The sequence below is a fragment of the Mus musculus genome, chromosome 11, assembly GCF_000001635.26.
Source record: "Mus musculus strain C57BL/6J chromosome 11, GRCm38.p6 C57BL/6J".
Taxonomy (NCBI): domain Eukaryota; kingdom Metazoa; phylum Chordata; class Mammalia; order Rodentia; family Muridae; genus Mus; species Mus musculus.
Window position 1 is genome coordinate 33,431,380 of NC_000077.6, and position 27,497 is coordinate 33,458,876.

General features: G+C 38.9%; 1 protein-coding gene and 1 pseudogene across 15 annotated transcripts in view; one reads left to right on the forward strand and one right to left on the reverse strand.

Annotated features, from left to right (window-relative positions):
• Positions 1-27,497, reverse strand: part of Ranbp17 (RAN binding protein 17) — a 301,991-nt gene that overhangs the window by 219,586 nt on the left and 54,908 nt on the right. For 14 of the 15 annotated variants that reach the window (NR_110973.2, XR_003949486.1, XR_380976.4 and 11 more), the window contains 2 exons: positions 21,065-21,170; positions 10,424-10,559 (listed from right to left, as the gene is read on the reverse strand). Coding sequence is in view for 9 of the 15 variants with exons in the window: in NM_023146.3 (NP_075635.1) it covers positions 10,424-10,559; positions 21,065-21,170 (242 nt within the window). In the remaining 6 variants the exon portion in view is untranslated. Of the gene's footprint in view, positions 1-2,473; positions 2,707-10,423; positions 10,560-21,064; positions 21,171-27,497 lie in introns of those variants that run through there. The other variant, XM_011243741.3, reaches the window with a different exon arrangement.
• Gm12118 (predicted gene 12118) lies at positions 7,070-7,680 on the forward strand (annotated as a pseudogene).

The following is a 27,497-nucleotide window of genomic DNA, read 5'->3' on the forward strand; positions in this document are numbered from 1 at the left end:
AGGAGGAACCCATTGCTCTAATGCTAGAACAACAAGCCAGCGCTGCCACCTGCACTGGCTTTTATTGTTTGCAGCACTATCACAATACTAAATACAGTCATGTTCATCACCTGCAACTTGGCTTCATAGTCCCACATAGTTCTTAAGAAGCAGAATGTTAGTTTTCCTATTTGTATATTAGATAAAAGCACTAATCAGAAGTAAAGATAGTATATAGTTGAAGAAGAAATAAACACAAGCCCCCCAATATATATCAGGAAATGTTTTCGTAATATCAAACTGTTGCACTAAGTTGTACTGAGCATACTCATCACTCAAAAAGTTAGGAGTCAGACTAGTACCCATGCTTACCCCTGCTCTAACCACTGAGTGCAAAATTCTAAGAGACTAGTACATAAGCAGTTAATAACTAATACAAAAGCTTCTAATTATACAAAAAAGTGAAATAATGCCTAGTACTCCTCAGGGAGGTATGTAGGAAAAGTCTACACTATAGGATCACTGTCTTAAAGCACAGACTCCTTTTGGAAACTCTTATTTGCAAATTAATTTGAATTTTTATCTTGCCAATTAAATACGAATCAAATCATGAGACTATGTACTGGAGCCTCAGCAGTCAAAGAGGAATAAACACAGCTGGGAGGGGTTCTCGCAGAGGGCGGCTTCAGGTTTCTGGAGCACAAGGATGGTGGACTCACTCTGACTTGGACTCCCCTCAACAGCCTACATTAAAGGGTTATAAGCAAAAGAAAACAAATCCACCCAGAGAGGCAGCACTCATACTTTGACATATTTCTAGTCGGTATTCAGATCTGTCTATGGCTCCATCATGGACAAAACAAAGTTTTTTCCATGATTTATTCACACTCGACTTTCCTTTAAGCAACTAGAATATTTTGAAGAGCAGAATCCCAGCCAAAACTTCAAAACTGAATGTTTCCCTTTTTCATCTTACCAACAGATAAACTATGCTTTTAGGAGTGTCTGAATTTTAAACATTACCTACTAATGCCCAGTAGAAAGGACTATCAAATACATGGAATTGGTTTTCTGAAGGAAAACGTTATATACTATATATACCATGCATCTCACCTTTGGATTGTTGGGAGAGGTTATCTTGTACATAATTTCTATTGAGACTCAAGCCCAATTTTAAAAAATTACAACCAATATGTAGAAAAAACTAAGAAATATAATTTTATTAATGATATATCTTCCATATTACATTATAGAATGCTAAATGATTAGTGCTAAAAATTATTTAAAGCCACATTATAGTTAATATAGTCCCTGATACTTTATTATTTTTTCTAACTCAATTTCTTAGAGCCATTTACAAATTCAATCATCCTAAGTTATGGTAAATAAATAGAAAATAGTACACTTGAAAGTCCACTCCAGAAGAAATTGTCATCTCTGCCTTGTTGCGGGAAATACCACAACACTGCCTAACTTTGTAAAATCATCAGCAAAATCTAAGTACCCAAGAGAATACAAAAAGTCATTTGTAATATAAGATTGTACTGTATAATTTACCCACAGTTCTCAAAAATTTATGAATATTTTAGATTTTGTAATCGTTAAAAATAAATTTTAAATGAGAACAAAACATGGATTTAAAATATTGTGAAGAGTCACAATTTTATCAAAATGTGTTTAGGTGAAAATGTGTTTTCAGGGAGATATAACTGTAAAATTCACATGGGATTTGGTGTCCAGTGATGGTATGTTTAATGGCATGACAGATAATAAAAGTCAACTTCTAAAAAAAAAAAAAAAGAATCCAATGTCTTTCCAATTTGCATCAGATATTTTTCCAATGAATATCATAATCTTAGTGACACATGGCTGCTAAAACTTCAACTGCAGGTTTCTTTGCTCTAAACCTTCTTGTCTACTGCTTAATATTTTTCAGGCAACAGTTATATGTACTCAGGAAGTTAATACGTCAAAGTTTAACTTAGCAATTCCATTTATACAGTGAAGAGATTTAAAAATTATAAAACAATGTAGGCCCTTTGCTTTCCTGAACATTTTTTAAGGTTATGGATCGCTGAAAAAGAACAAATCCCTTTGTAATAAAGCAATTCTGTAAACCAATTGATTACACTATTACTATTACTATTACTATTACTATTATCTGCCAAGAAGGAAAAACTAACTAGGTCAAATAATATACAAAAAAAAAAACTATAATAAATTTACAGAATTTAAGCAACCTGACAATGTGCCAGAATTCAACTTTGAAAACTTTTAAAATACTTAAAAAGTTCCCCAAAGTCATTCAGCATTATTCCCTAATAATTAAACTTCGAAATGTAATCTTAATATCCTTGGCACTTTGCTTCTATGAACTCCTCGATGTTTGCTACATTAGGATATTTAAAATACTATTTAAAATGTTTTAAAGCTGCTATTTATAGTCTAACCTAAATGAAAATTCTTTTATCCTAAAAACAGTGTTATCAAACACAATCATAAATTTTACTAACACTTAAAATATATTCAAGTACCTGGAAACAGCAGTTAATTTATGATTTCCAGACTCACCGTCTCTCTAAGCACTTTCCTATCAGTTTCACAGTAGCTGTTAGCAGCCCACGGTTCCCGAGGCTGACAACTGCAGGGAGAGAATGCCATCTGCTGCTCCACGTGTGGACTCGACAGCAGGAGACATTGGACCAGAAACACCCAGTGACCCAAACCCTAGAAAGGCACACACAGAAAACTGGGACTCCTGTTTTTATTTCTGGCAATTTGAAAGACATCAATGAGTACTGCTTTGCTAAGGCAATCCTGTTATCCCACAAATTTATAAAAATATGGTACCCAGATAAGTCACGTCCATGTTTACAAAAACGGTTTTTACTCAATACTGAGAAACAATGGTCTAAACAGAAAGGATGCTTGCCTAGTTTTAAGGAGTTATTTCTATAATCTCCCATTTCTGAATGTGTTCTATATACAAAATGATCATGTAACTGATCCTTCAAATAAGGACAACTTAAATGAACAGAAAATGAGGCTATCAATAATGTTAACAAGTGTCAGGATGTAAATCGCTGGCAGACTGTGAGTGTGTGGCACCACCCAATTTATAAATCAGTAACATGTCTTTCCTCCTCTGGAGCCAGAGCCTCCCAGTGCCTTGAGAGCCTTCTTGAAAAGCAAAGGAAGTACAATCCTTCACTGGTGGTGCGCTTGTCCAGCACCATTCACTGACAGCCTCCCTCTTCCCATTTAATGGCATCCTTATCAAAAAATCAGTGTTCAGAGCGGCATCCAAACATCCACCGTTGCCTATATGGCTGTTCCTGGACATGCCACACACTGTCTTCACTGTTGTTTTGTAAAAATTTTTAAATTAAAATATGGCCCTTCCTATGCCATTTTTATCCAAGTGTGTTATGTTATGGTTCTTCTAGACACTTCTTATCTCCTGAATGCTAAGATATGGTTGTCAATTCCTGCAAGCACGAAAGCAGAGATTTTAGCAGACAATGTGCTCAATGTATGGATCAACTTGCAGAGTGTTCCTTCTTGCCAACATAAGTTTCCTAACGCAAGATCAATGGATCCTCTTTGCCATTGTAAGGGCCCTTTTAACATCTTTCAAAAATATTTTTTTAAAAGATTTATTTATTTATTATATGTAAGTACACTGTAGCTGTCTTCAGATACACCAGAAGAGTGCGTCAGATCTCGTTACGGATGGTTGTGAGCCACCATGTGGTTGCTGGGATTTGAACTTCAGACCTTCAGAAGAGCAGTCGGGTGCTCTTACCCACTGAGCCATCTCACCAGCCCAAAAATATTTATTTTTAGTTTGTTTTGTTTGTTTGGTTGGTTGGTTTTGGTGGGGGTGGGTTGTGAGTTTTTGGGGTTTCTTTTTGTTTTTTGTCATTTGTTTGATTTGAGATAGGGTTTTCCTGTGTGTATTCCTGCTTGTCCAGGAAATCGCTCTGTAGACCAGGCTGGTGTTAAACTCAGAGATCTGCCAGCCTCTGCCTCCAAAGTGCTGGGATTGGATACATAAGTCACCACCACCCAGCAACAATATTTTTTAGTTTTCAGATTATAAACTTTACACTTCTTTTGTTACATATAATTTAAAGTATTAGATTAGTGTTGATATTATTTTAAAATCAGAGATTTCTCTTTTTTGGTTTGTTTTGGTTGGTTCAAACAAATTGAATAGTTTGGGTCCCTCCCTCCCTTCCTCTCTTTCTTTCCATTTGAGGCAGTGTTTTGCTGGATAGGTCAGGCCAACACAGAATTTGCTTTGAAGTCCAAGCTAGCCTCAAATTTGTAGTCTTCCTATCTTAAACTCCTAAATGCTGGAATTATAGGCATAAACCACACCATGCTGGGCTCAAATATTTTCTGAATCCTCTCTTGTGTAGTTAGGGACATTATTAGTGTGATATTATTGTATGCTGCACACTTACTGGTGTGGTCACCTTCCCTGGCCAGTAACTCCATCCCAAGTCTAACACAAGTTTAAGCAGTGTCCCTGAACCCTTACACTTGGCTTTACACAGTGTTCAGTTCTTTTGCCTGATTTTTAATTTTAGTATTTGTCCATATTCATATAGGAATATGAGCTTTTAAAAGATTATTCTTTTCCAGTTACTTTGATTATCTACTATTTGTTAGAATTAACTAGGGGACTATGTTAGTCTGCACTCTTTGAGGCAGCCTTTGGTTATGAACAACCTCATGAGTTGTTGTTACACGTCTATTCAGGGTTCTGTACCTTAATGAGTTCCTCCAGACATTTGTCTTTAAGGAACATTTGTAATCAGCTGTTCACAGTATTCACTATAACTCATTTCTTTAAAGTTGGCAAAATAGCAACTATTTCATTTTTTTATCTCAGTGTTCACCTCCTTTTGCTTTTGCCAAACCGCCTTAAAGTTTGTTATTCCTAAAAAAAAACAACTGTTATTATTATTACTACTGCTATTTGGGGCTTTGAATACTTTACCCCTGTTTTAAAATCGACATTCAATTGATTTCTATCTGCCTTTTTTACTTCCTCTCCTCTTCTGACTTAATTTCTTTCCCATGTTTCCTGGTGTGATAGGGAGGCTGGCTTGAGCTCTCTTTCCTTTTCTCTGCAAGGTTTTGGAACTCAGCCCTCAGGCTCCTCACAGCCACATTACATTCACCACCATAGCCTGTTCTCTTTACTTATTCCATTGATTGAGTGACTGAGTGATTGATGAATGGACTGAAACCGGGTCTCACCATGTAGCCTAGACAGATCTGGAACTTGCTATGTAGAACAGGCTTGTCTGGAATCATAATGTCTTCTTGGTTCCCCTTGGCTCTGCCTCTCGATCGCTGAGATTAAAGGTGTGCACTACCACTCATAGCTTCATCTCTTTAATGTAGGTATTTATAGCTTTAAGTTGACCTTCATCATTACTTTAATAGTATTCTTTATACACCCTATTATGTTGTGTTTTCATTTTTATTGATCTGAAAGTATTTTTAGATTTTTCTATGATGGCTGAAACCCACCAGGGCTATGAGTTTGAACCTTAGCAACAAAAAGTAAGTCCTTTGTGCTTGTTGAATATACTTTGCATATTCAAGTCCTTTCAAATGTATTGAGGATTTTGTTATTATTGTTTAATGGTATAGTATATGGTGTAGGCACTTAGGAATATGTATTCTGGTATTTAGAAGTGGAATATACTATAGACGTCTTCTGGCATAGATAGTTTGTAGTGCTTTTCAAGGTTTTTTGGGTTTTTTTGTTGTTGTTGTTCTATTACTGAGTGTGTTATTGTGTCTTCATGTTGAACTCTACAGTAGTTATAACTATATAAAAGAAAGTTTATTGTTTATGTTCTACTTAAATTCATAAGTGTATGTATTATAGTCATTTTAATTTCCTGTACTCCCTTTTAAATCAAAACTTACTGAGGAACTGGGAATACAGCTGACTCAGTAAGGTGCCTCACAAGCATGAGGACCTGACTTTAATCCCCAGAACCCACATAAACAACAAAGTGTGCACTAATATGCACTCCTAACACTGGAGAGGTGGAGCCGGGATAATACCTGGGCCTCCTTGGCTAGCCGATCTAAACTAATCAGTGAGCTCCAGGGTAAGTAACAGACCTTGTGTTCAAAAACAAGGTGGGTGGCAAGTGAGGAATGACATCTGAGGTGGCCCTCTGGCTTCCACAGCATGCATATATACATGGATATGGACTTGTACACACACACACACACACACACACACACACACAATTTACTGAAGAGATCATCTGAATTTCCTTCATATACCTGGACTTAATATACAGTAGACACATAATAGCAGTCACTTCATATTGAATATAAATATGCAAGAAAAAAAGAAATAGCAACATTTCCAGTACAAAACATGTCATAGAGGGGAATCAACTGTCCACAGAAAACATTGTAAAATGGACAAAGTTTGGCTACTGAAGAAACTCATCATGTGAACGAGGATAACCACTAAAGGATTTTAAGCTTGTGTGTGTGTGTGTGTGTGTGTGTGTGTGTGTGTGTGTGTGTGAGAGAGAGAGGGGGGGGGAGGGGGGGGGAGAGAGAGAGAGAGAGAGAGAGAGAGAGAGAGAGAGAGAGAGAGAGAGAGCGCAAGCATACTTCCCATAGACTGGCAAAATTTCAAGCCTACAAAAGGAACAATAGGAATGATAGGAATGATAAAACATATCTAACTTGCTGGGATATGAAAATAAATTGTAATAACACTTATGAGGACAACTGAACAATCTAACAAAGCTAGAGACGTTATTTTTTAAATTCTAAGAGATAAAAAAGTATTTACTACAGAATTGAAAAACTAGAAATAGTGCATCTTATCAACAAGAAAAAATGAGAATATAATGTCACAGTAATACATTAATGTTCCTACCATTCAAGTGTAATAAATCTGTGTGCCTCATTATCAATAAAATTCAAAACCAGGAACTACTGTAGTACATTGCGCTCCAAAGAGACTGCGCCTGGGCAAGTGAGAGCCGACGGGCACTGGGCGACTCTGTGCCTCTCAGAGGAAAATCAACTAAACATGGGCAAAGGAAATCCTAAGAAGCCAAGAGGCAAAATGTCCTCATATGCATTCTTTGTGCAAATCTGCCAGGAGGAGCACAAGAAGCAGCACCCGGATGCTTCTGCTAACTTCTCAGAGTTCTCCAAGAAGTGCTCAGAGAGGTGGAAGACCATGTCTGCTAAAGAAAAGGGGAAATTTGAAGACCTGACAAAGACTGACAAGGCTCATTATAAAAGAGAAATGAAAACCTACATCCCCCCCAAAGGGGAGACCAAAAAGAAATTCAAGAACCCCAAATGCACCCAAGAGACCTCCTTCGGCCTTCTTCTTGTTCTGTTCTGAGTACCACCCCAAAATCAAAGGCGAGCATCCTGGCTTCTCCTTTGGTGGTGTTGCAAAGAAACTAGGAGAGATATGCAGCACATGACAAACAGCCCTATGAGAAGAAGGCTGCCAAGCTGAAGGAGAAGTACGAGAAGGATATTGCTGCCTACAGAGCTAAAGGAAAACCTGATGCAGTGAAAAAGGGGGTGGTCAAGGCTGAAAAGAGCAAGAAAAAGAAGGAAGAGGAAGAGGAGGAAGAGGAGGAAGAGGATGAGGAAGAGGAGGAAGAGGAAGGTGAAGATAAAGAGGAAGATGATGAATAGTTGGTTCTAGCGCAATTTTTTTTCTTGTCTATAAAGCATTTAACGCCCCCTGTATACAACTCACTCCTTTTAAAGAAAAAAATTGAAATGTAAGGCTGTGTAAGACTTGTTTTTAAACTATGCAGTGTCTTTTTTTGTATAGTTCACACACAACCGAATGTGTCTTTAGATAGCCCTGTCCTGGTGGTATTTTCAATAGCCACTAACCTTGCCTGGTACAGTCTGGGGGTTGTTAATTGGCATGGAAATTTAAAGCAGGTTCTTATTGGTACACAGCACAAAATAGTTATATATGGGGACAGTAGTTTGGTTTTTGTTTTTGTTTTTGTTTTCTTTTGGTTTTATTTTGGGTTTTATTTTTTTCATCTTCAGTTGTCTCTGATGCAGTTTATACAAAGATAATTGTTGTTCTGTTAACTGAACACTGTAATTGTAATTGCAAAAAAAAATTGTGGCTGTTTTTGACATTCTGAATGCTTCTAAGTAAATACAATTTTTTTTATTAAAAAAAATTCAAAACCAGGAATTCTCAAAGCAGGCAAGTTACTACAGATTCCAACTTCAAACTAATTTCATATAAAGTTAATCACATTTTATTTTGTTCACAAATACACAGAAACATGAACAAAGAACAAACTCACAGGTGACAATAACACAAAACTTATGACAACTGCTACTTTTGAGCAAATGTGGTTAAAAAAATAACAATGAAACTAGCAACAGTGTCCTCCATGTTTAATTTAAAATCTGTAGGTATGAAGCCAAGAAAGCAAAGCACTGAGACCTGATCACGTGGGACAACAGGTACGGGAAGTCCGCATCCCCTCTCATTTTCCATCAAGATTTCTGATGACAGAATGGATAATGGAACATGGTGGAAAAGAAGGGAGGGAGGGAGGGAGGAAGGGAGGGAGAGAGGTAGAGAGGGAGGGAAGGAGGCAGGGAGGGAGGGAGAAACAAAGACTGCAATCCAAATCTTTTTAAATCAATGAGAAGCAATGCAAATGCATGGAAGAGGAGGAGGCAGGAGACAAGGGTGGACCTCAGACACTTAGAAAATTAAACCAGCAAAATCAGGGCGCAGAGCAGACACAAGAAGGACAACAGAAACCCACGTAATACTTCCTGAATATTAGACGGCAAACACGGTTTACAACAGAGATCCTACATGGAAGAGTCTGTTCAGTGTCCCAGAGGAAAGCCACAATATAGCACAGGCAATGGCAGGGCACGCTCTCAAGAAGGCATCCAATCAATTACAGATCCAAAATGCACAGACATTTACTCAAGCATTCAAAGCCTCAGTTTCCACGTTGATAAAATGGAAACTGTTATCAAAATAACTATTTTCATACTGGTTTTATGAGAATCAATTAGATAGTACTTGTCTGCAAAGAATCTAACATAGACTAACTGCTCACTAATGACCAATGTGACTTACAGCTTAGTTCATTTCCACTTACAGGACAGACCTAACACTTGTCTTTTATGACTCTTTGGTGAATCCACCTTGGTATCTGAACTATTATATATTATGTTTTATATATTTATAATATTATATTTTACATTCTATGCAAGTTTTTAGAAAACTGTCAAGATCTAGCTTAGAAAGATTGCTCACAGACCAAAATTTCATATATATTCACGCAAGAAAGCATGAAATTGTATAACTTCTTTTAAAGGTAAAGAAACCTTTACCTGAAACTTTATCCTAAAACAACAACAACAACCAGAAAAAAAAACCCTCAGTCTTTTTTCTTTTTCAGCTGCCCCCCCACACCCCCTGGCTCTCATTTTTTGGCACCGTGGCTTGAACCCAGGGCCTTATGAATGCTAAGCAAGTGCTTTACCCCACACTATGCTCCTAACCCCGGAAAACATAGTCTGAAAATCAAATAATGGTTTGCAATTAGTAAAAACAATTCCATAGTATTTGCATATAACCGACACACATCTTCCCCTGACATTTTAAGTCATCTCGAGATTATATACAACATGTACAAGTGTCATTATAATTTCTACATGTTTTTAAGGAATGTTGACAAGGGAAAGGTTAAAGCATGTTTAATAAAAATGCAATGTTTTCAATGCATGGTTGGTTGAACCCATGGATGCAAAATGCATAAATATAGAAGCATGTGTATACTCCTAAGTATTCCCTTAGGACTCACATAAACATCCTCAATAATCTTTTATTATGTCTCTAAATCAATTGATCTAAAACTTGCCAATGCTAACCTTTCAATTATCGCATTACAGCGACTCCACCATTACAGTGACTTAGCTGCTGTCTGTCTAGCTTGTGTCTAAATTCGTCTCGTCCACATGACTTAGCATGTAAGAATGTCAAGGAATGGCTGGAATATACTGGAAATCACTTAAACAGTCCACCCCTGCAAGCCACAGAACTATTAAAACAGCCCATCTTGTTTCCAATTGTGAAATGTAAAAAGACATTTATCTATTGAGTTGCATTTTAAAAATCCAAAGTATTTAAATTACTATCCAAATAAAAATATTATTCCTTTAGAGAAAATGATAAATGTATGCTTGAAACAAGTAAACTAATTTTGCATTGTGTTTCAATACCAATCCAACAGATGAATTTAGTTGTCAATTATATGTCTGTAGTAAAGAGTCACAAGGTTTGTCACTCAACTCCCACCTGCTATATGTTTATATCCATGTTCATTCTCAATAAGGCTTTCTCATAGTAAAAACCTACCTTTGAGGTTCTTTGAAGCTGATCACCAACATATGTTTTACGAAACTGATCCAGGAACCAGAGAACTGCAAGCTCTATTTTCTCATTGGTGCAGTGAGGTAATCTGGTATCCATTAAAGATATAAGCTGAAAAACACTTTCCATGAAAAAAAAACGAAAGCTTTAGTATAAATTCTCAGAGGCACAATATAGAGGTATTTATTACAAACATATAATCATTTTAAAAACTAAGAAATTACAAAAGCACATCCAGAAAATTTTAAAACATCTGAAATCCTACCTTTGTAAGACTCAATTGGTCTAGTTTCTCCTGGCCTTTACATATAAATACAAACCTCCTAGATGAGAATATACATATTACTCTATTAAAGGTTATCTATAGATGCATGACATATACGTATAAATCTATAATATACAGATTTAAAAGTAAATACCCTTATATTTTTAGTAAATGATATTAAATGTTCTTTACTTTGTATTTATAAATATTTCAAAATCAGACTCAATTCTTCAAAATTTAGAACCATATCTATTAAGTTCTTAGTATAGTCAGTACTCTTAATGAATCATTACATTTTTACCTAAAATGCACAAAAAAATTGAAAAAAAAAATTTTTTAAGAAAGTCAAGCTGTGTGTAGACAGAAAATTTGACCGGAGGCTGAAACTGGGTCTTTATAGCATTCTACAATTTATATTCCACTTTTTGCATTTTATTTCGAAACAGGATCTCACTAAGTTGTCCAAGCTGGTTTGAATTCATTCTGTAGCCCAGGCAGGCCTCAAAATTGTGATCTTCCTGAGTAGCTGGGATTACAGACAAGCAATACTAGGAGACTTCAACCATATTCAATATCCAACCACTAGTAACTATTATTATTTGTCACAAATGATAAATTTTCAATTTAATACTTTTAAAAACTATTACTATTAGCAAATCATAAGCTAAGAGAAATTTTCTTAACTTTTATTTCTATAGAATATGTAATTCTCAGCCTTGCATTTTCATTGAAGGCATCCTTCAACTTTTTTATGAGATTTTCTTAGAAGGTGATTGCTAAGTACCTTGCATTAACAAAATCAATACATTGCAGCTGGGCTGCCTTATCTGGCCTCAATAGGAGAGGAAGTGCCTAGCTTTGCAGAGATTTGAAGTTCCAGGGCTGGGAGATACACAAGGGGGCCCTATGCATTCAGAGAAGGGAAGGGGTAAGAAGGGAAGGATTGTGGGAGGGGTGACTGGAAGGAGGGCAGTGAGCAGGATGTAAAGTGAATAAATTTTTTTTTTAATTAAAAAAAAGAAGAAGAAAAGGTGGGAGAGGAGGAGCAGGAAGGATCAGGTGTGGGAAATACAGAGGGGGAGAGAACTGTGAGAGAAACTGGAGTCAGTAGGGGATTGGGGGCAACTCTGGGACAAGCTAGAACCCCAGGATGATATAAACTCCCAGGAATCTATGAGGGCGACCCCAGCTAAGACTTCTAGCAATGGGGTATTTGGAATCTGAAGCAACCCATCCACTATAACTAGACAAGACTTCCAATGGAGGAATTGGGACACCAACCCATGCACAAAATCTTTGACCAAAATTTTGTCCTGCCTACAAGATGTACAGAAGTAAAGATGGAGCAGAAATTGAGGGGAGGGACAACCAAAGACTAGCCCAACTTAAGACCCAAGCCACGAGAGCACACCTCTGACGCTATTAATGGCATTCTGCTATACCTGCAGACAGGAGACTAGCATAGCTGTCATCAGAGAGGCTTCACTCAGAAACTGATGGAAACAGATGCAGAGACTCACAGCCAAACATTAGGTGGAACTCAGGGAATCCTGTGGAAGGGGGGGGGGGGAGATTGAAGGAGGCAGAGAGGTCTTGGTCTTCATGTGGGACCCATAACAAAATGGAGAAGGGGCTTGCTTTCTCTGATTCTGCTGCCTGCCTTTGGACCCCCTTTCCCTTATTTGGACTATCTTATCTCGGCTCAATAGGAGAAGATGCACCTAGTCCTACTGCAACTGTGACTTGCCACCAAGGTGGGTTGATATTCATGGGAGGCCTCCTCTTCTCTGAGGAGAAAGGGAGGGGAGATGGAAGAGAGAAGGTAAAAGGGTGTACTGGGGGAGAGGAGGGGGGGAGCTGTAATCAGGATGTAAAGTAAATAAATTAATTTAAAAAAATGAAAAGAAATAAAGACTTTAGCTTGGAAGAGAACTACGTTCCAAGAAAGCGTTACCAGTAGTAACACTCTGCCAATAATTTCAAATGGGCAAATGGAGACAGCCTCCAATGACTGTATAAAACCATAATAAATCATCATATATTAACTAATATAAAACTTTTTATAAAACTAGGAGAAAAGACTATACACTCTGTAAACAATTTCCTAACATCAATGAGGAGAAAAGGACAAAACTAAGAGAGGAAAGCTGGAAGCATTTCCACTATAAGATGCTAACCCAGGGAGACTGCCAAAGAGGACAAGGACAACAAGCATGCTGGGAAGAGCGCTGCCTGCCTGCTCTGAGTGCCAGCGTATTCCTTACGCCCTGAGCTTCCTCAACCTGGGGAAGCCTTTTCTGTGTAGCCAAGTGGACTACAGTCACTGTGAGTGACTACAGAGTGGACTACAAGTGGACTACAGTCACTGTGAGTGACTACAGAGTGGACTACAAGTGGACTTCAGTCACTGTGAATGACTATAGAGGACCCTCAGGAGAAGACACTGTTGAGTTCCCAGGGAAGCCACTCTGATGTCTACCATCTGGTTCTTCTGAATTTGAGTGTGCTGACCACAGCATCAAGGCTTATGCAAAACTAAGTGGATCTGCAGGACAGCTCACCAGCAGCACCAGACAATGCCAATAACACAAAATCTGATGTAGCTCTAAGAACAGCATAGGAGGGATATAAAAGGAAGAGGTACAAAGCACAGACAACTGGAGTTTAGGACAAGTGGTGAGTGCAGATCTGTAAGGAGGAAATGCAACATCAAGAAGAAATGCTGTAGTGACAATGGGACAAATTTAAGGAAACCTCTGATCCATGAGATAAAGACCTATAGTTAGGAACTATGGGAGGTGCTACATGCAAGTCTTACTCACTCTAGAGTCCACCATTATAATAATGCCAGGTAAGAACCTTGGGGTTTGATGTCACCAATGGCACAAACACCAATATTGAAGCAATGGAAGGAATGGGGGTAGTAGGTGAACTCCTCCTGCACTAGAACGTGCAGCGCAAACATCAATAATAAAGCTATAGTGACTAGTTTCTCAGAGCCCTTAAAAAGATGTTGAGGAACGAACCAGAACTCTGCTGCTCTAGGAAGAATGCAGGAAGCAAAGGGAAGAGTCAAACTTAACAGTGTGGTTAGAATAATCAGGAGGAGGGGTGCATCTTAAGTGGGATTAAGGAGCTGAGAAACCATAGCAAAATAGGTTCCGTTCATGGCATTACTCTTGATCATTTTTCGTCTATCATATTTTTTACTTTCTTATATTCCTGAATCCCAGAAACACCACACACACCACAAAAACTGAAACATTCCCTAATGACGCAGACATCTTCTTCCATTTACTTGGACACTGATTTAGGCATTGAGCAATCAAACCAGAAGCCAGAGGCTGTCATTAGACTCAGCTGAGAAACAGCCACAAACATTCCGGATTTCTTGTTCTGTTTTGTTTTACCCTATGCTCAGGCTTGTAAATGAGAGCAAAAACACTGTGAGAACTGAATTGAAGTTTATAAACAATGTATCACTAAGATGAGTTAAAAACCAGAAATCCAAACAGTAAGAGCTGACAAACATTGCCTCTTCTTTTCTCAACTATTTTCCATCATTCTTAATTCTCTGAAAAACTGCAAGTTATCACAACATTGTAATAAACTATCAGCACATAAATTCCACTTAACTGTATTTTGTAGGGGATGTAGGCTAGTAAAAAGATAGGTCTTCTTTTGAATTAAATATTTTATTGCTGCCGGGCAGTGGTGGCGCACGCCTTTAATCCCAGCACTTGGGAGGCAGAGGCAGGTGGGTTTCTGAGTTCAAGGCCAGCCTGGTCTACAGAGTTTGAGTCCCAGGACAGCCAAGGCTACACACAGAGAAACACTGTCTCGAAAAACCAAACCAAACCAAAACAAAACAAAAAAAATTATCATTTTAAAAAAAATGAATTCTCTTCAAATGAGCAGGTAGATATCTGCTTTCTGTCCCATTATATATTTATTCTAGAAATACTGCCAGTATATACTTTTTGTATAATGATGAAAATTTTTAAGGCATTTTTATTAGATATTTTCTTCATTTACATTTCAAATGCCATCCCCAAAGCTCCCTAAAACCTCCCCCTGCCCTGCTCCCCAACCCACCCACTCCCGTGAAGAAAACTTTTAAAATATCAAACTAACAAAACCAGAAACACCCAACTCTACCTCACACAATACACAATATTGGTTAAGAGGTGACACAGGTGCTTATATTTTTTTCATGTGCTTAAAAATTACATAAGCATTTAATAAAGGCCCTAACCAGTTAATACTCACATTTTCAAGTAACTTAATTTGATATAAGAAATAACAAGTCTTGGTAAAGCTAAGAATATTTTTATATATTCAGGTTAAAAGTTTTATCTTTTAAATTTTTTAATTAAAATATAATTACAGGTTCAAATTTTATTAAAAGGATAATACACAGAATAAAGGATATGCAGTGAAAAAATTCTATTCACAATTACAATATATTATCAAAATTTTAGGAATACATTTAAGGATAGTGAGGTGCCTGGTGCGGTAGGAGTAGTTGGTATGCAAGAAAGAAGACTAGAGTTCAAATCCCCAGCAAACACATAAATGCCAGGGATGGACACATTTGCCTGCTAACCTCAGTGCTTCAGGGCAGAGACTGCCAGATCTCAGAGGCTTGTGGGTCAGCTAGTGAGCAACAGTGAGTCTCAGGTTCAAGGAGAGACCGTCTCAAAAGCCAGGTCGAATAGAGTAGAACACTTCCAATGTCCTTCTCTGGTCTGACAAGTTTGCACAGTTGCACATATATATGCCCCTATAGTACTCATCCACCCCAACACACACACACACACACACACACACACACACACACACATACACACACACACAGAGTGATGTTATTGTAACAACAAATTTCTGGATCAATGCAAACATAAGAAAAATCTGTCGAGCTGGGCGTAGTGGTGCACTCCTTTAATCCCAGCACTCAGGAGGCAGAGGCAGGCAGATTTCTGAGTTCGAAGCCAGCCTGGTCTACAAAGTTGAGTTCCAGGACAGCCAGGGCTATACAGAGAAACCCTGCCTTGAAAAAAAAGAAAAGAAAAGAAAGGGAAGGGAAAAGGGAAAAGGGAAAAGGGAAAAGGGAAAAGGGAAAAGGGAAAAGGGAAAAGGGAAAAGGGAAAAGGGAAAAGGGAAAAGGGAAAAGGGAAAAGGGAAAAAAAGGGAAAAAGGAAAAGGGAAAAAAAGGGAAAAGGGAAAAAAAGGGAAAAGGGAAAAGGGAAAAGGGAAAAGGGAAAAGGGAAAAGGGAAAAGGGAAAAAAAGGGAAAAGGGAAAAGGGAAAAAAAGGGAAAAGGGAAAAGGGAAAAGGGAAAAGGGAAAAGGGAAAAGGGAAAAGGGAAAAGGGGAAAGGGGAAAGGGGAAAGGGGAAAGGGGAAAGGGGAAAGGGAAAAGGGAAAAGGGAAAAGGGAAAAGGGAAAAGGGAAAAGGGAAAAGGGAAAAGGGAAAAGGAAAAGGAAAAGGAAAAAGGGAAAAGGGAAAAGGGAAAAGGGAAAAGGGAAAAGGGAAAAGGGAAAAGGGAAAAGGGAAAAGGAAAAGGAAAAGGAAAAGGAAAAAGAAAAAGAAAAGGAAAAGGAAAAAGAAAAAGAAAAAGAAAAAGAAAAGAAAAAGAAAAAGAAAAAGAAAAAGAAAAATCTGTCAAAGACATTAGGAATTCTGTGTAAGATATGTGGCATTACATGCCATTACAAGATAGAGTTGGCCTTAATTAACAATTTGAATGTAAAATATTAAAAACTTTAAACTTAATTATTAGTAGTTTAAAAAAAATAATCACCTAGCCTGGTCTACAAAGTGAGTTCCAGGACAGCCAAGGCAACACAGAGAAACCCTGTGTCGAAAAACCAAAAAAAAAAAAAAAAAAAAAAATCACAAAAGAAAGTAGGGTAGGAATCAAAGAGATGACTTGGTAAACAAAGAGCTTTTTGTGCAAATAGCACTGGATTTGGAATCTAAAGAATTCACAAAACAAGGTTACCAGAGACCAGTTGCCATTCACACACACAGGACGCAGAAACAGGACAAACCTGTGGCAAACTGGCTAACTTGATAGCTGAACATTGGTGACAGATTTTGCTGCAGTAAATAACTAGAGAATGATAGAGTGCCTAATGTCAACCTTTGAGCCTCCTCAAGCACTTGCACCCACACACGTGTGCATCCACCCAGAGGAATGAGCACACACACAATACACATACTAAAACGCAAAAACAAGTAATTGATACATATAAATATCAGTAATTAAAAAGTAAAATTAAAAACTGAAAAGAAAAATTCTGAATGGCATATAGAACCAAAGAAATACAAATTAACACAAGCCATTTGTTACACTCTTATCAATAAGAATAATTCTATTATATAGTGTTCAACAGAAGAGATATGGTGACACCCACAGGCTTTTGGTTTAGAAGATAAATCGGAACACTGAAATGTCATATATATATTTGAGACATGAAGTATTTCAGATCTCCAAGCTTTTTAGATTTTGGAATATTTGCTAGTTGTGTTGGAATTCAATTTCAGATTTGAAAGAACTGTGTATTTGCCTAAAAACCTCGTGATGCCCTCCTTCTCAATAGCTGAGTAGTACTCCATTGTGTAAATGAACCACATTTTCTGCATCCATTTTTCCATTGTGGGACATCTGGGTTGTTTCCAACTTCTGGCTATCACAAATAAGGCCTCTATCAACATAGTAGAACATGTGCCCCTGTAACATGGTGGGGCATCTTTTGGGTATATGCCCAAGAGTGGTATAGCTGGGTCTTCAGGTATTTTCAAATTTTCTGAGGAACTGCCAGACTAATATCCAGAGTATTTGTACCAGCTTGCAGTCCCACTGGCAATGGACGAGTGCTACTCTTTCTCCACATCCTCTCTAGCATCTGCTGCCACCTGAGTTTTTGACCTTGGTCATTCAGATTGGTGTGAGGTGGAATCTCAGGGTTGTTTTAATTTGCATTTTCCTGATCACTAAGGACTTTGAACATTTCTTTAAGTGCTTCTCAGCCCTTCAATATTCCTCTGTTGTGAATTCTCTGTTTAATTCTATACCCCATTTTTTGACTGGGTTGTTTGGTTTTTTGGTGATTAGCTTCTTGAGTTCTTTATATATTTTGGATATTAGACCTCTATCAGATGTGGGGTTAGTAAAGATTTTTTTCCTGTAGGCTGCCAATTTTGCAGGTAAATGCTTAGAGCTAGAAAATACCATCCTGAGTGAGGTAACTCAGACCCAAAAGGACATGCATAATGTGTACTCACTAAGAAGTGGACATTAGCCAAAAAACGTACAGAATACCCAGGACACAACCCACAGGACTCAAGAAGGTTAATAAGCTGAAGGACCTAAGTAAGGGTGCCTCAATCCCACTTAGGAGGGAAAAGAAAGCAGTCACTGAGGGTAGAGGGAGGGAGGGACATGGGAGGGGAAGGTGACAGGGATGGGAAGGGGGAACCATGATCAGGTATTGGGGGGGACGACAGGATTGAAGCCCCAAGGGCCAGCCTTAAGAATGGAAACAGGCAACCTTGGGAGGTGACAGACTCTCAGGGTTCAAAGGGAGGGACCTTAGATGAAGCACTCTACAGTGGGGAGGAGGAACTTGTAGAGTCCACCTCCAGTGGAGGGACAGGACATCAAGTGGAAGGATGAGGTTACCATCCCATAGTCAAAAGATGTGACCCAGAATTGTTCCTGTCTGAAGGAACAAAAATGGAGAAGAGCATGAGAAAAAATGTCCAGTGACAGGCCCAAATTGGGATCCAGCTCAAGGGGAGGCCGGGGCCCTGACACTGATACTGATGCTGTGTTGTGCTCACAAACAGGAACCTAGCATGACTGTCCTCTGAGAGGCCCAACAAGCAACTGAGTCAGATGCAGATACTAGCACCCAACCAATGGATGGAAGCTGGGTCCCCCTGTGGTTGAATTCGGGAAAAGCTGGAAGAGGCTGAGGAGGAGGGTGGCCCCATGGGAAGACCAGCAGTCTCAGCTGACCTGGACCTCTGATATCTCTCAGACACTGAACCACCAATCAGGCAGCATACACCAGCTGATATGAGGCCCCTGACATATGTACAGCAGAGGACTGCCTGGTCTGCCCTAGGTGAGAGAAGATGCACCTGACCCTCAAGAGACTTGAGGCCCCAGGGAGTGGGGAAGCCTGTGGTGTGGGGCTCTTGGAGATGGGGGGGGGGGGTAAAAGTTATGGGATGGGGTGAAGTCTGGACTGTAAAAAAGGATTAAAGAATAAAAACAAATTATAAAAAATAATTTAAAAAAAGAACTGTGGGGTTTTTGTGCAGATTAAGGATGCTAAACATGTATAACTCTTCCAGAAACCAATTGATGATACTTACTGTGATTCTTTAAAATGCTACAGAAACTGATAATCTATTCAACTTTAAGAAATTAACTCTAGAACTCACTTGATATGCACTCACTTATAAGTAGATATTAGCCCAGAAACTTATAATACCAAGATACAATTTGCAAAACACAAGAAAATCAAGAAGAAGGAAGACCAACATGTGGATACTTCATTCCTCCTTAGAATAGCGAACAAAATACCTATGGAAGGAGTTACAGACACAAAGTTTGGAGCTGAGACGAAAGGATGGACCATCCAGAGACTACCCTACCCGGGGATCCATCCCATAATCAGCCACCAAACCCAGACACTATTGCATATGCCAGCAAGATTTTGCTGACAGGACCCTGATATAGCTGTCTCTTGTGAGGCTATGCCAGTGCCTGGCAAACACAGAAGTGGATGCTCACAGTCATCTATAGGATGGAGGAACACAGGGCCCCCAATGGAGGAGCTAGAGAAAATACCCAAGGAGCTGAAGGGATCTGCCACCTGATAGATGGAACAACAATATGAAATAACCAGTACCCCCAGAGCTCATGTCTCTAGCTGCATATGTAGCAGAAGATAGCCTAGTCAACCATCATTGGGAAGAAAGGCCCCTTGGTATTGCAAACTTTATATGCCTCAGTACAGGGGAATACCAGGGCCAAGAAGTGGGAGTGGATGGGTAGGGGAGCAGGGCAGGGGGAGGGTATGGGGGACTTTCGGGATACCATTTGAAATGTAAATGAAGAAAATATCTAATAAAAACTTGAAAAGAAAAAAAAGAAAAGAAATTAACTCTAAGCCAAGTGGTGTGGCGCCCGCCTTTGATCCCAGCACTTGGGAGGCAGAGGCAGGTGGATTTCTGAGTTCAAGGCCAGCCTGGTCTACAGAGTGAGTTCCAGGACAGCCAGAGCTACACAGAAAAACCCTGTCTCGAAAAACCAAATAAATAAATAAATGAATAAATAAATAAATAAATGAAAAGCTACTTTATAAGAAATTAACTCTAGGGCTGGAGAGATGGCTCAGTGGTTAAGAGCACTGACTGCTCTTCCAGAGTTCCTGAGTTCAATTCCCAGCAACCACATGGTGACTCACAACCATCTGTAATGGGATCTGATGTCCTCTTCTAGTGTATCTGAAGACAGCAAAACGTAACTCTAATAAAATTCTCTCAATCTATAAAAAACAATGTTTACGTGGAGGCAATTTATAATAAACACTGAAAAGGAACCTAAAATTTGAAAACCAAACTTAAGCTATGGTATAGTCTAGAAAAGTTTAACTTTTAGGTTAAATGTTCACAAAATTGTATTCAATTTAAATTAAGTATGCGTGGGTAATACATCACTGTTTACCAGGCACTGTACTAAGCATTAAAAAAAAAACTCATTTGAATCTTTTAACAGCCCACAAATAGATAACTATTTCAATTTTTCTAGTTACAAAACAATGTTGTAACAATGTCTGTTTTTAAAAAGGTTGAAAATACACATGCAGTGTATACACACCTCTACACATTCAAAATACTCAAAGGGTCTTTAAAACTAACATCAGTACTCTGGAAATTCCTATGACATTTATTTTCATAAAGTTTAAGTCTTCGCCAAAACAAATGAAACAAAAACCATGCACAAGTGTACAGGAAATAACTATTTAGTCAAGATCGGTGGGAAAGCAAGCTATTCACAGTATTCACACACAAGAATTTCCCTCCCTCCGTTTAGGAATGTGTGAAGAGCCATTCAGTAGCTTGGTAAGGTTGAGATCACCAGCACTAGGGGGTTAAAACCAAGTAAATCTGAGCCTATTTGTTGAAAAATCAAATTCTAATCACAATCTCCATCCATGGATTTCCTTTCGGGTAAAAAGGAAACTAACACCCAAAGGCCACGTGCACTGGTTTACACATGGCCATATAAAGTTAAAACAAAGGTGGAAGTTCTTCCACTGTGCAGTAAATAGCTGTCACTCACCGGCAGGATAGTTCTCCATCCATAGCATCATGCTCATCTGTGCTGGTATATGTTAGTCTCCCTCCTACAACTGTGCCAACCAAGTAGATCAGCCATGCAAGACGTCCTTACAACAAAGAAGAAAGAAGGTGAGAAGTATTAATAGAAATAAGCTTAGTTTTCAGAAAATACTTAAATCAGAAAAATCATCTATTTTTTTAAAACAAATGATCAACTATTAAAAAGTCAGTTTTCAACAGACAGTTTACCAGGGCAGTGATGCTAACAGGGATTCAGCAGGGAAAAAAGTACTTTGAGATTCCAGGCCCGACAAGCTGTTGCGAGTTTGCATGAGTTCCTTACTTACCTCTTTAAGCCTTAAGGTTTTCATTCGCAAATGGGGAAAAATAAGACATGATTAAAATTAAAATTAAAATTAATAGATCTGGGCATGGTGATACACACCTTTAATCCCAGCAAGAGAGAGTCAAAGACAAGTGGGTTTTTGAGATGCAGATAAGGTAATGCAGCACTCAGGAGAGTGGGTGCTGAAGCAGGAGGAGAGCACCACCTCTGTCAATCCCAGGCTAGCCTGCGCTCAGCACAGAGACTCTGCCCACCACCACCCCCACAAAGTCACAAAAATGCATCACTGTGGGCTGAATCTGATAGCATACACTGTCATGACAGAACTTGGAAGCCTGAGGCAGAAGGATGGCAACTCTGAGGTCAGGCCGTACTCCAGAGAATTCTCGGTCAGTATTGAGTACGTTATCAAGACTTTTACAAACAACAATGACCATCTGTTCTGAGTGGTCAATTTCCTGATGGTGTCTGTCTAACTATTTTCATTTTGGAACTCCTACTTGTAACATTATGGATGGTAATGAATTTACTCTTTAGACTTATTTATATTTTAAAATCCACAAGTTTGCTATGGAATCTTCATGGCTAAAAATATCAAAAGATTATACAGATTTAAATAATGAAACAAAGAGCTAGGAACTTAACTTAGTAAAGTGCTTGAATCCTAAGCAGGAAAACCTGAGTGGTCTTCAGGACTTGTAAAATAAGCTGAATGTGGTGGCACGTGCATCAGAAAGCAGAGACAGGCCGACTGCTGGGCCCCCAGGTGAGCCACAGTCTAGCCTACTGGGTAAGGTGCTGACTGTCTATTGAGAGTCAAATAACAGCACACAGCACAGAAGGAACAACAGCTGAGGTTGTCCCACGGTTTCCACATAAACATGCACATGTACATGGGCACAAATCAAAAGAGACACAGACAGATCGCTCCCAAATGGAAACATCTGTAGTTTTCTCAAATTTTACTTTAGAGAAGCCAAAATTAATAACTCTAGGGATGGAATTCTTTGCTAAATTATTTTTAAAGAGTATTATGTTAGATCTCTAGATTTATCAATAGAAGTATGAGATTCTCTAAAACTTTTGAGACCTGCAGAAATATAAAAATGTCATTTCACAGAGAAATTTTGTCATTATTGAAAACTGATTTTTCAAAGATGAGCAAACTATTTTACAATTCCAAAATTAATTATGTTTCTTTTATTAAGAAATCTTGGTGGTTATGGCATCCACACGGTAGCTCACAACTCCCTATTACTCCAGTTCCAGGGCATGCGATGCCCACTTCTGATCTCCATAGGCACCAGACATGCACATGATGCAAATTCATATGTGCAGGCAAAATACTCATACACATAAAAGCAAATCTAAAAAAAAAATCTCTCCATGTGACCTTTGTAGTTGTTTAAATACATGGAATAGTTGAGGAAAAAGTCGGTGCTTGTTGAAGGACTTGAGGAGAACAAATACATTCAACAAGCTTTTCCTGCAGATGTCAGCACTCAGGATTATACTGCGCAATCAGCAAAGCACTCCCTGGTAACCGCAGACAATCTGCAACCTGCTTCAATGACAAAAACTCCATAAATGAGAAATATAATCTGGCAAATACACACCCTCTTTTGTCTATCACAGAACCTTGAACAACTCAGAAGCTGTCAATTTTGCAGTGTATCCATTAGCAACATGAAACAGCTAAAGGTGAAGATCTAATGTGATCAAACATATCACAAAACAAGTTCCACAGCATGTATTAATAAAATACTAGCACAAAGCTCATGTAAGAAGCTGAGTTAACGTTTATGCTTCAAACGTGTTTCCAGCTCACTAGAAAAGTCTAGACAGTATACAGTTTCCCCTGGCAAGCATGCTAACAGGTAATATGGCTTCCTCCACCAAACCTTCAAGTTGTGCATCGTGAACACAGGATGGAGTAAGTACACACAATCCTCACTGCTACTTCTAGGGAATTTTCTTAGTCATAAAGCACTCATCTTTACCTCTTACATCATCAAATTATGAACACTCTTTGCTGATAATCGACTTGCCTGGAGATTATTTTGACTTATTTTAAAAAGTGGATCCTAGCTCACCGTCAGTTTCTGCAATAATATTTTATCATAGTAGTTGCCAAGTTCAATATCTATAAAAACAAATCTTACAAGCCTGACAATTGTATTCTGGGGGACTTCTAACCCATGGGTCTATTATATTTTAACAGATTTCCTGAAGTAGAAATTCATATACCATACAACTCACTTAAAACACATAAGCCAGTCTTCTGAGTAAATTCACAGGTTTATGCAACCAACACTACAAATTTTTTTACGTTTTCTTATTTCTAAAGTTAAGTCTAACAAAGATGGGGTGTGCTAAGATTAAACCCAACAGTTAGGTATGATGGCATCACTCGTTTGCTCCCCCCATCCCAACTGCAGCAACCATTTTGTGGCTCTGCCTTGTCACTCTGGACGTGCAGAATCTTACAATGGTACTTTGTGACTACATTTTTTATGTCACACAATGTCAAAGTTGAGTTGTGCTGTGCCAGTACTTTACAGTTGACTGCTGCCATTGCTTGGAGAGGTTATATGTGATATGCTCCTTCAGCTGCTGGATGCTAGGGTCATCTTCACCTCCTGGCTATTACCAAGTTATGACAGACATGGTACACACCATGTAGATGCATGCCTTCAGGCATGAGTGGACTGCTGTGCCATGGGAGAAACTCTCACATTGCTCTCATCGAATGCACCACTTGGCAAGCCTCCTACTGAAGTGTAGAGTCCTGAGTTCTCCACATGTTCTCATCAACACTTATAGTTATCTGCTGGTTTTCTGTCTTTGCATCTATCCTGGCAGGTGTGAGGTAGCAGCTTACTGTTATCTTAAGATGCCTTCCCTCGTGCCGCATGATGTTTAGCATAATTTCATGTGTTTCCTGGGTACTTTCATGCCTTCTTTGGAGAAGAGTCTACTTAAGTCCTTGGGCTATCTTTCAGAGCTGTGACTATTACTAAGCTGTAAAAGCCCCTCATGTATTGTAGGTGTGAGTCCCTTGTCAGATATATTAGCTGTCGCTGCCTTTCTGGGGGGTTCATTTTCTCCTTCTTGGTGTTGTTATTCAATGAACAAAATGCTCACTTCTAATGCTGCAACTACTTAGCTATTCTTGTTATTGTCAGTTTGAGGACAATTGATAAGAAAGAAATGCCTAACCCAAAATCATAAACATTTCTACATATGTATCCTACTTGACCTCCTATGTTTAGGTCCAAGAATTCCAGCATAGACACCAGACTAATGAGGAAGATTAATATAGGCAACTCAAGCCCCAGCTATCAGCTAACAGCAATACCTCAAAAAGCCCAGAAAACTGAGGTTAAAAAAAGCAACCATTAATTGACAAATTACTAAATTTTGGTGACAAATAAGTAGAACCAGGTCCCTCTGGGCGACTGCTCTTTATCTTAGCACAGAATGATTTCTAACATGCAACACATTTTATACAGCTGCTCTTACTTACTGCCTGCTAACTCTAGCAGACTACAGTGCATGACAACAGGCCTTTGTCTGTTAGGTTCTCTACTCAACTCCAGGGTCTAAATCCCAGCCTGGCCATGTTTTACTGGTTTAACATTACCAATGAGTTGATCTCTTGAAATACACACTAAGAATAAACATAAACTATAATTATATTTCTATTCTTTAAGGTGTCCATTCTACATTAGATGTGCTACAACTAATTATTATTATTTGTAGATCCCTGATTTTTTTAATTTACCTTTTCATAAAAACCTATTTGTAACCCCAAATTAGTACTCAAAATAATTCACATGGCTGAGATGTCTGGTGCACCCGATTCCAGCTCCTGGCAATGCAACCCTCTTATTTCAGTTCTAAGCAGCATTTCTTTCAGTCTCTTTATTGCTTTTCCCATTGATACGCCATGAGTGATTTCAATCTTTGAGATAGCCCAGTTGTGCTATACAGTGTTTCTGAATGGGGAAGGGGCGTTATGTGCTCTAGGAGTTTGAATGAGATGCCCCTGTAAATCTCAGGCACTTGAATACTTGGTCTTCAGTTGGTGGCCATTTGTCACAAGGCCTCAGGTCATCCCAGTGCTTTTTCTGCTTCCTGTTTGTGAATGGGAATATGAGCTCTCAGCTGCAGCTCCAACACCATGCCAGCTTCCATTCTATAACCATGATACTGATGACCTCCCAGCCCACTAGAACTAGAAGACCCAATGAAATGCTTCTTTCTGGAATGGCTGAACAGTGACCTACCCAACTTGAGACCCATCCCATGGGCAGGCACCAATCCCCCACACTACTAATGATAATATGTTGTGCTTGCAGACAGAAGCTTAGCATAACAGCCCTCTGAGAGGCTCTACCCAGCTGACTGAGACAGATGCAGATACCCACAGACAACCCTTGGATGGAGGTTGGGGACCTCTATGGAAGAGTTGGGGGAAGGACTGGAGGACCCGAAGATAATGGCAACCTCACAGGATGACCAAAAATGTCAACTAACATAGACCCCTGCGAACTCCCAGAGACTAAATTACCAACCAAAGAGTATACACCAGCTGGTCCAAGGCCCCAGGCACATATTCAGCAGAGGGCTGCCTTGTCTGGCCTCAGTGGGAGAGGATGCACCTAATCCTGCAAAGGCTTGATGCACCAGAGTGGGGGGATGCATAGGGGACCACCCTCTTGAGTCAAAAGGTAGGGGGAAACCCTTATGAGGGGAGACCAAGAGCGGGGGGGGGGGGGGGGGCAGCAACATTTGGAATGTAAATACATAAATAAATCTTAAAAAATACTTCCTTCTCTAAGTTGTCTTGGTAATAGAATATTTTTTTCACAGCAATAGAGAAGTAACTAAGGCACGTGCCTTCTATATAGCAAATTCTGTGCTGGATAAGCTGTGTTTAGGTATGAGTCAATAGTGCTGTTGGGTCTGAGTTCAATGCTAATGAACCAACAATACATTTAAATAGTCTTACAAAAACTTACACATAAAATAATGTTTCTGTGTCGACACTTTGACAGAAATGTTACAACCCAATATAATGATTTGATATTTGTGAATATGCTGTTCTGATTATATAGACCATTATCAGCAAATAACAAGAATCAGCTCTATTTCCTAGAATCCTAGGAATCATGAAGCTCTTAACAGTGACTCTAACCAGTTATCAGACTAGCAGTTGCACTACTGTCTGTAAATGATACTAGTCTCTTCTAAAATAAAGTAACTCTGAAACACTGCAAGCATAACTTTTATTGAATGTAACACTTTACCTGCCCTAAGGGAGTGACTATTTTTTAAATATTCTACTATAAGTCAGGCATGATGGCACTTGCCTACAGTCCCATGACTTGGGAGGACTGGGGCAGAAATACTGCCTTCAGTTTAGGAACCGTGTCAGGTTTCACAGCAAGAGCCTGTGTACCCACCCCCCTCCAAATAACACTATTTCTCACAGCAAAACATATAATTTAAGAGTAAATAATCATCAATTATCTCCCTTACACTTTATAACCTTAGATACTTACATATTATTTAGATAATACTACCTTTTTAAAGTCTCTGTTACTGAGCTATGGTCCCCAATCCTTGGAGAGTGGAGTTGCTGGTGTGGTGTGAGCTACATCTCACTACCTAACTCAAGCCATCCTTGCATACATTACATATACAGGCCACGGTGTCCCAAATTCACAGTCTTCATCTTAACCTACTCCGTGCCAGGTTACAGGACTGAATAACACGCTACACACTAGTCCTGCTGCTGCTTTAAAACTTACTAGGGAGGCTTCCCACTGAGGTGACCTGAACCATCTTCCAAACAGTTCTTATATCGGAAACCTAAGTTAAAACAGACCAAAATTATCCCATGGATATAATTTTCATATTTCTCTATCAAATGATAAATGTTTATTTTAAAAAGCAGAAGTTGCTGAGAATGTGATACAGGTCTGTTAACTAAACACGGAGACCTTATGTCAAGAGAGAGAGGCAGGAAGGGGGAACTAGCATGCTAAGCAATACCAACAGCCAGGAAAAGCAAGGGCTGCTT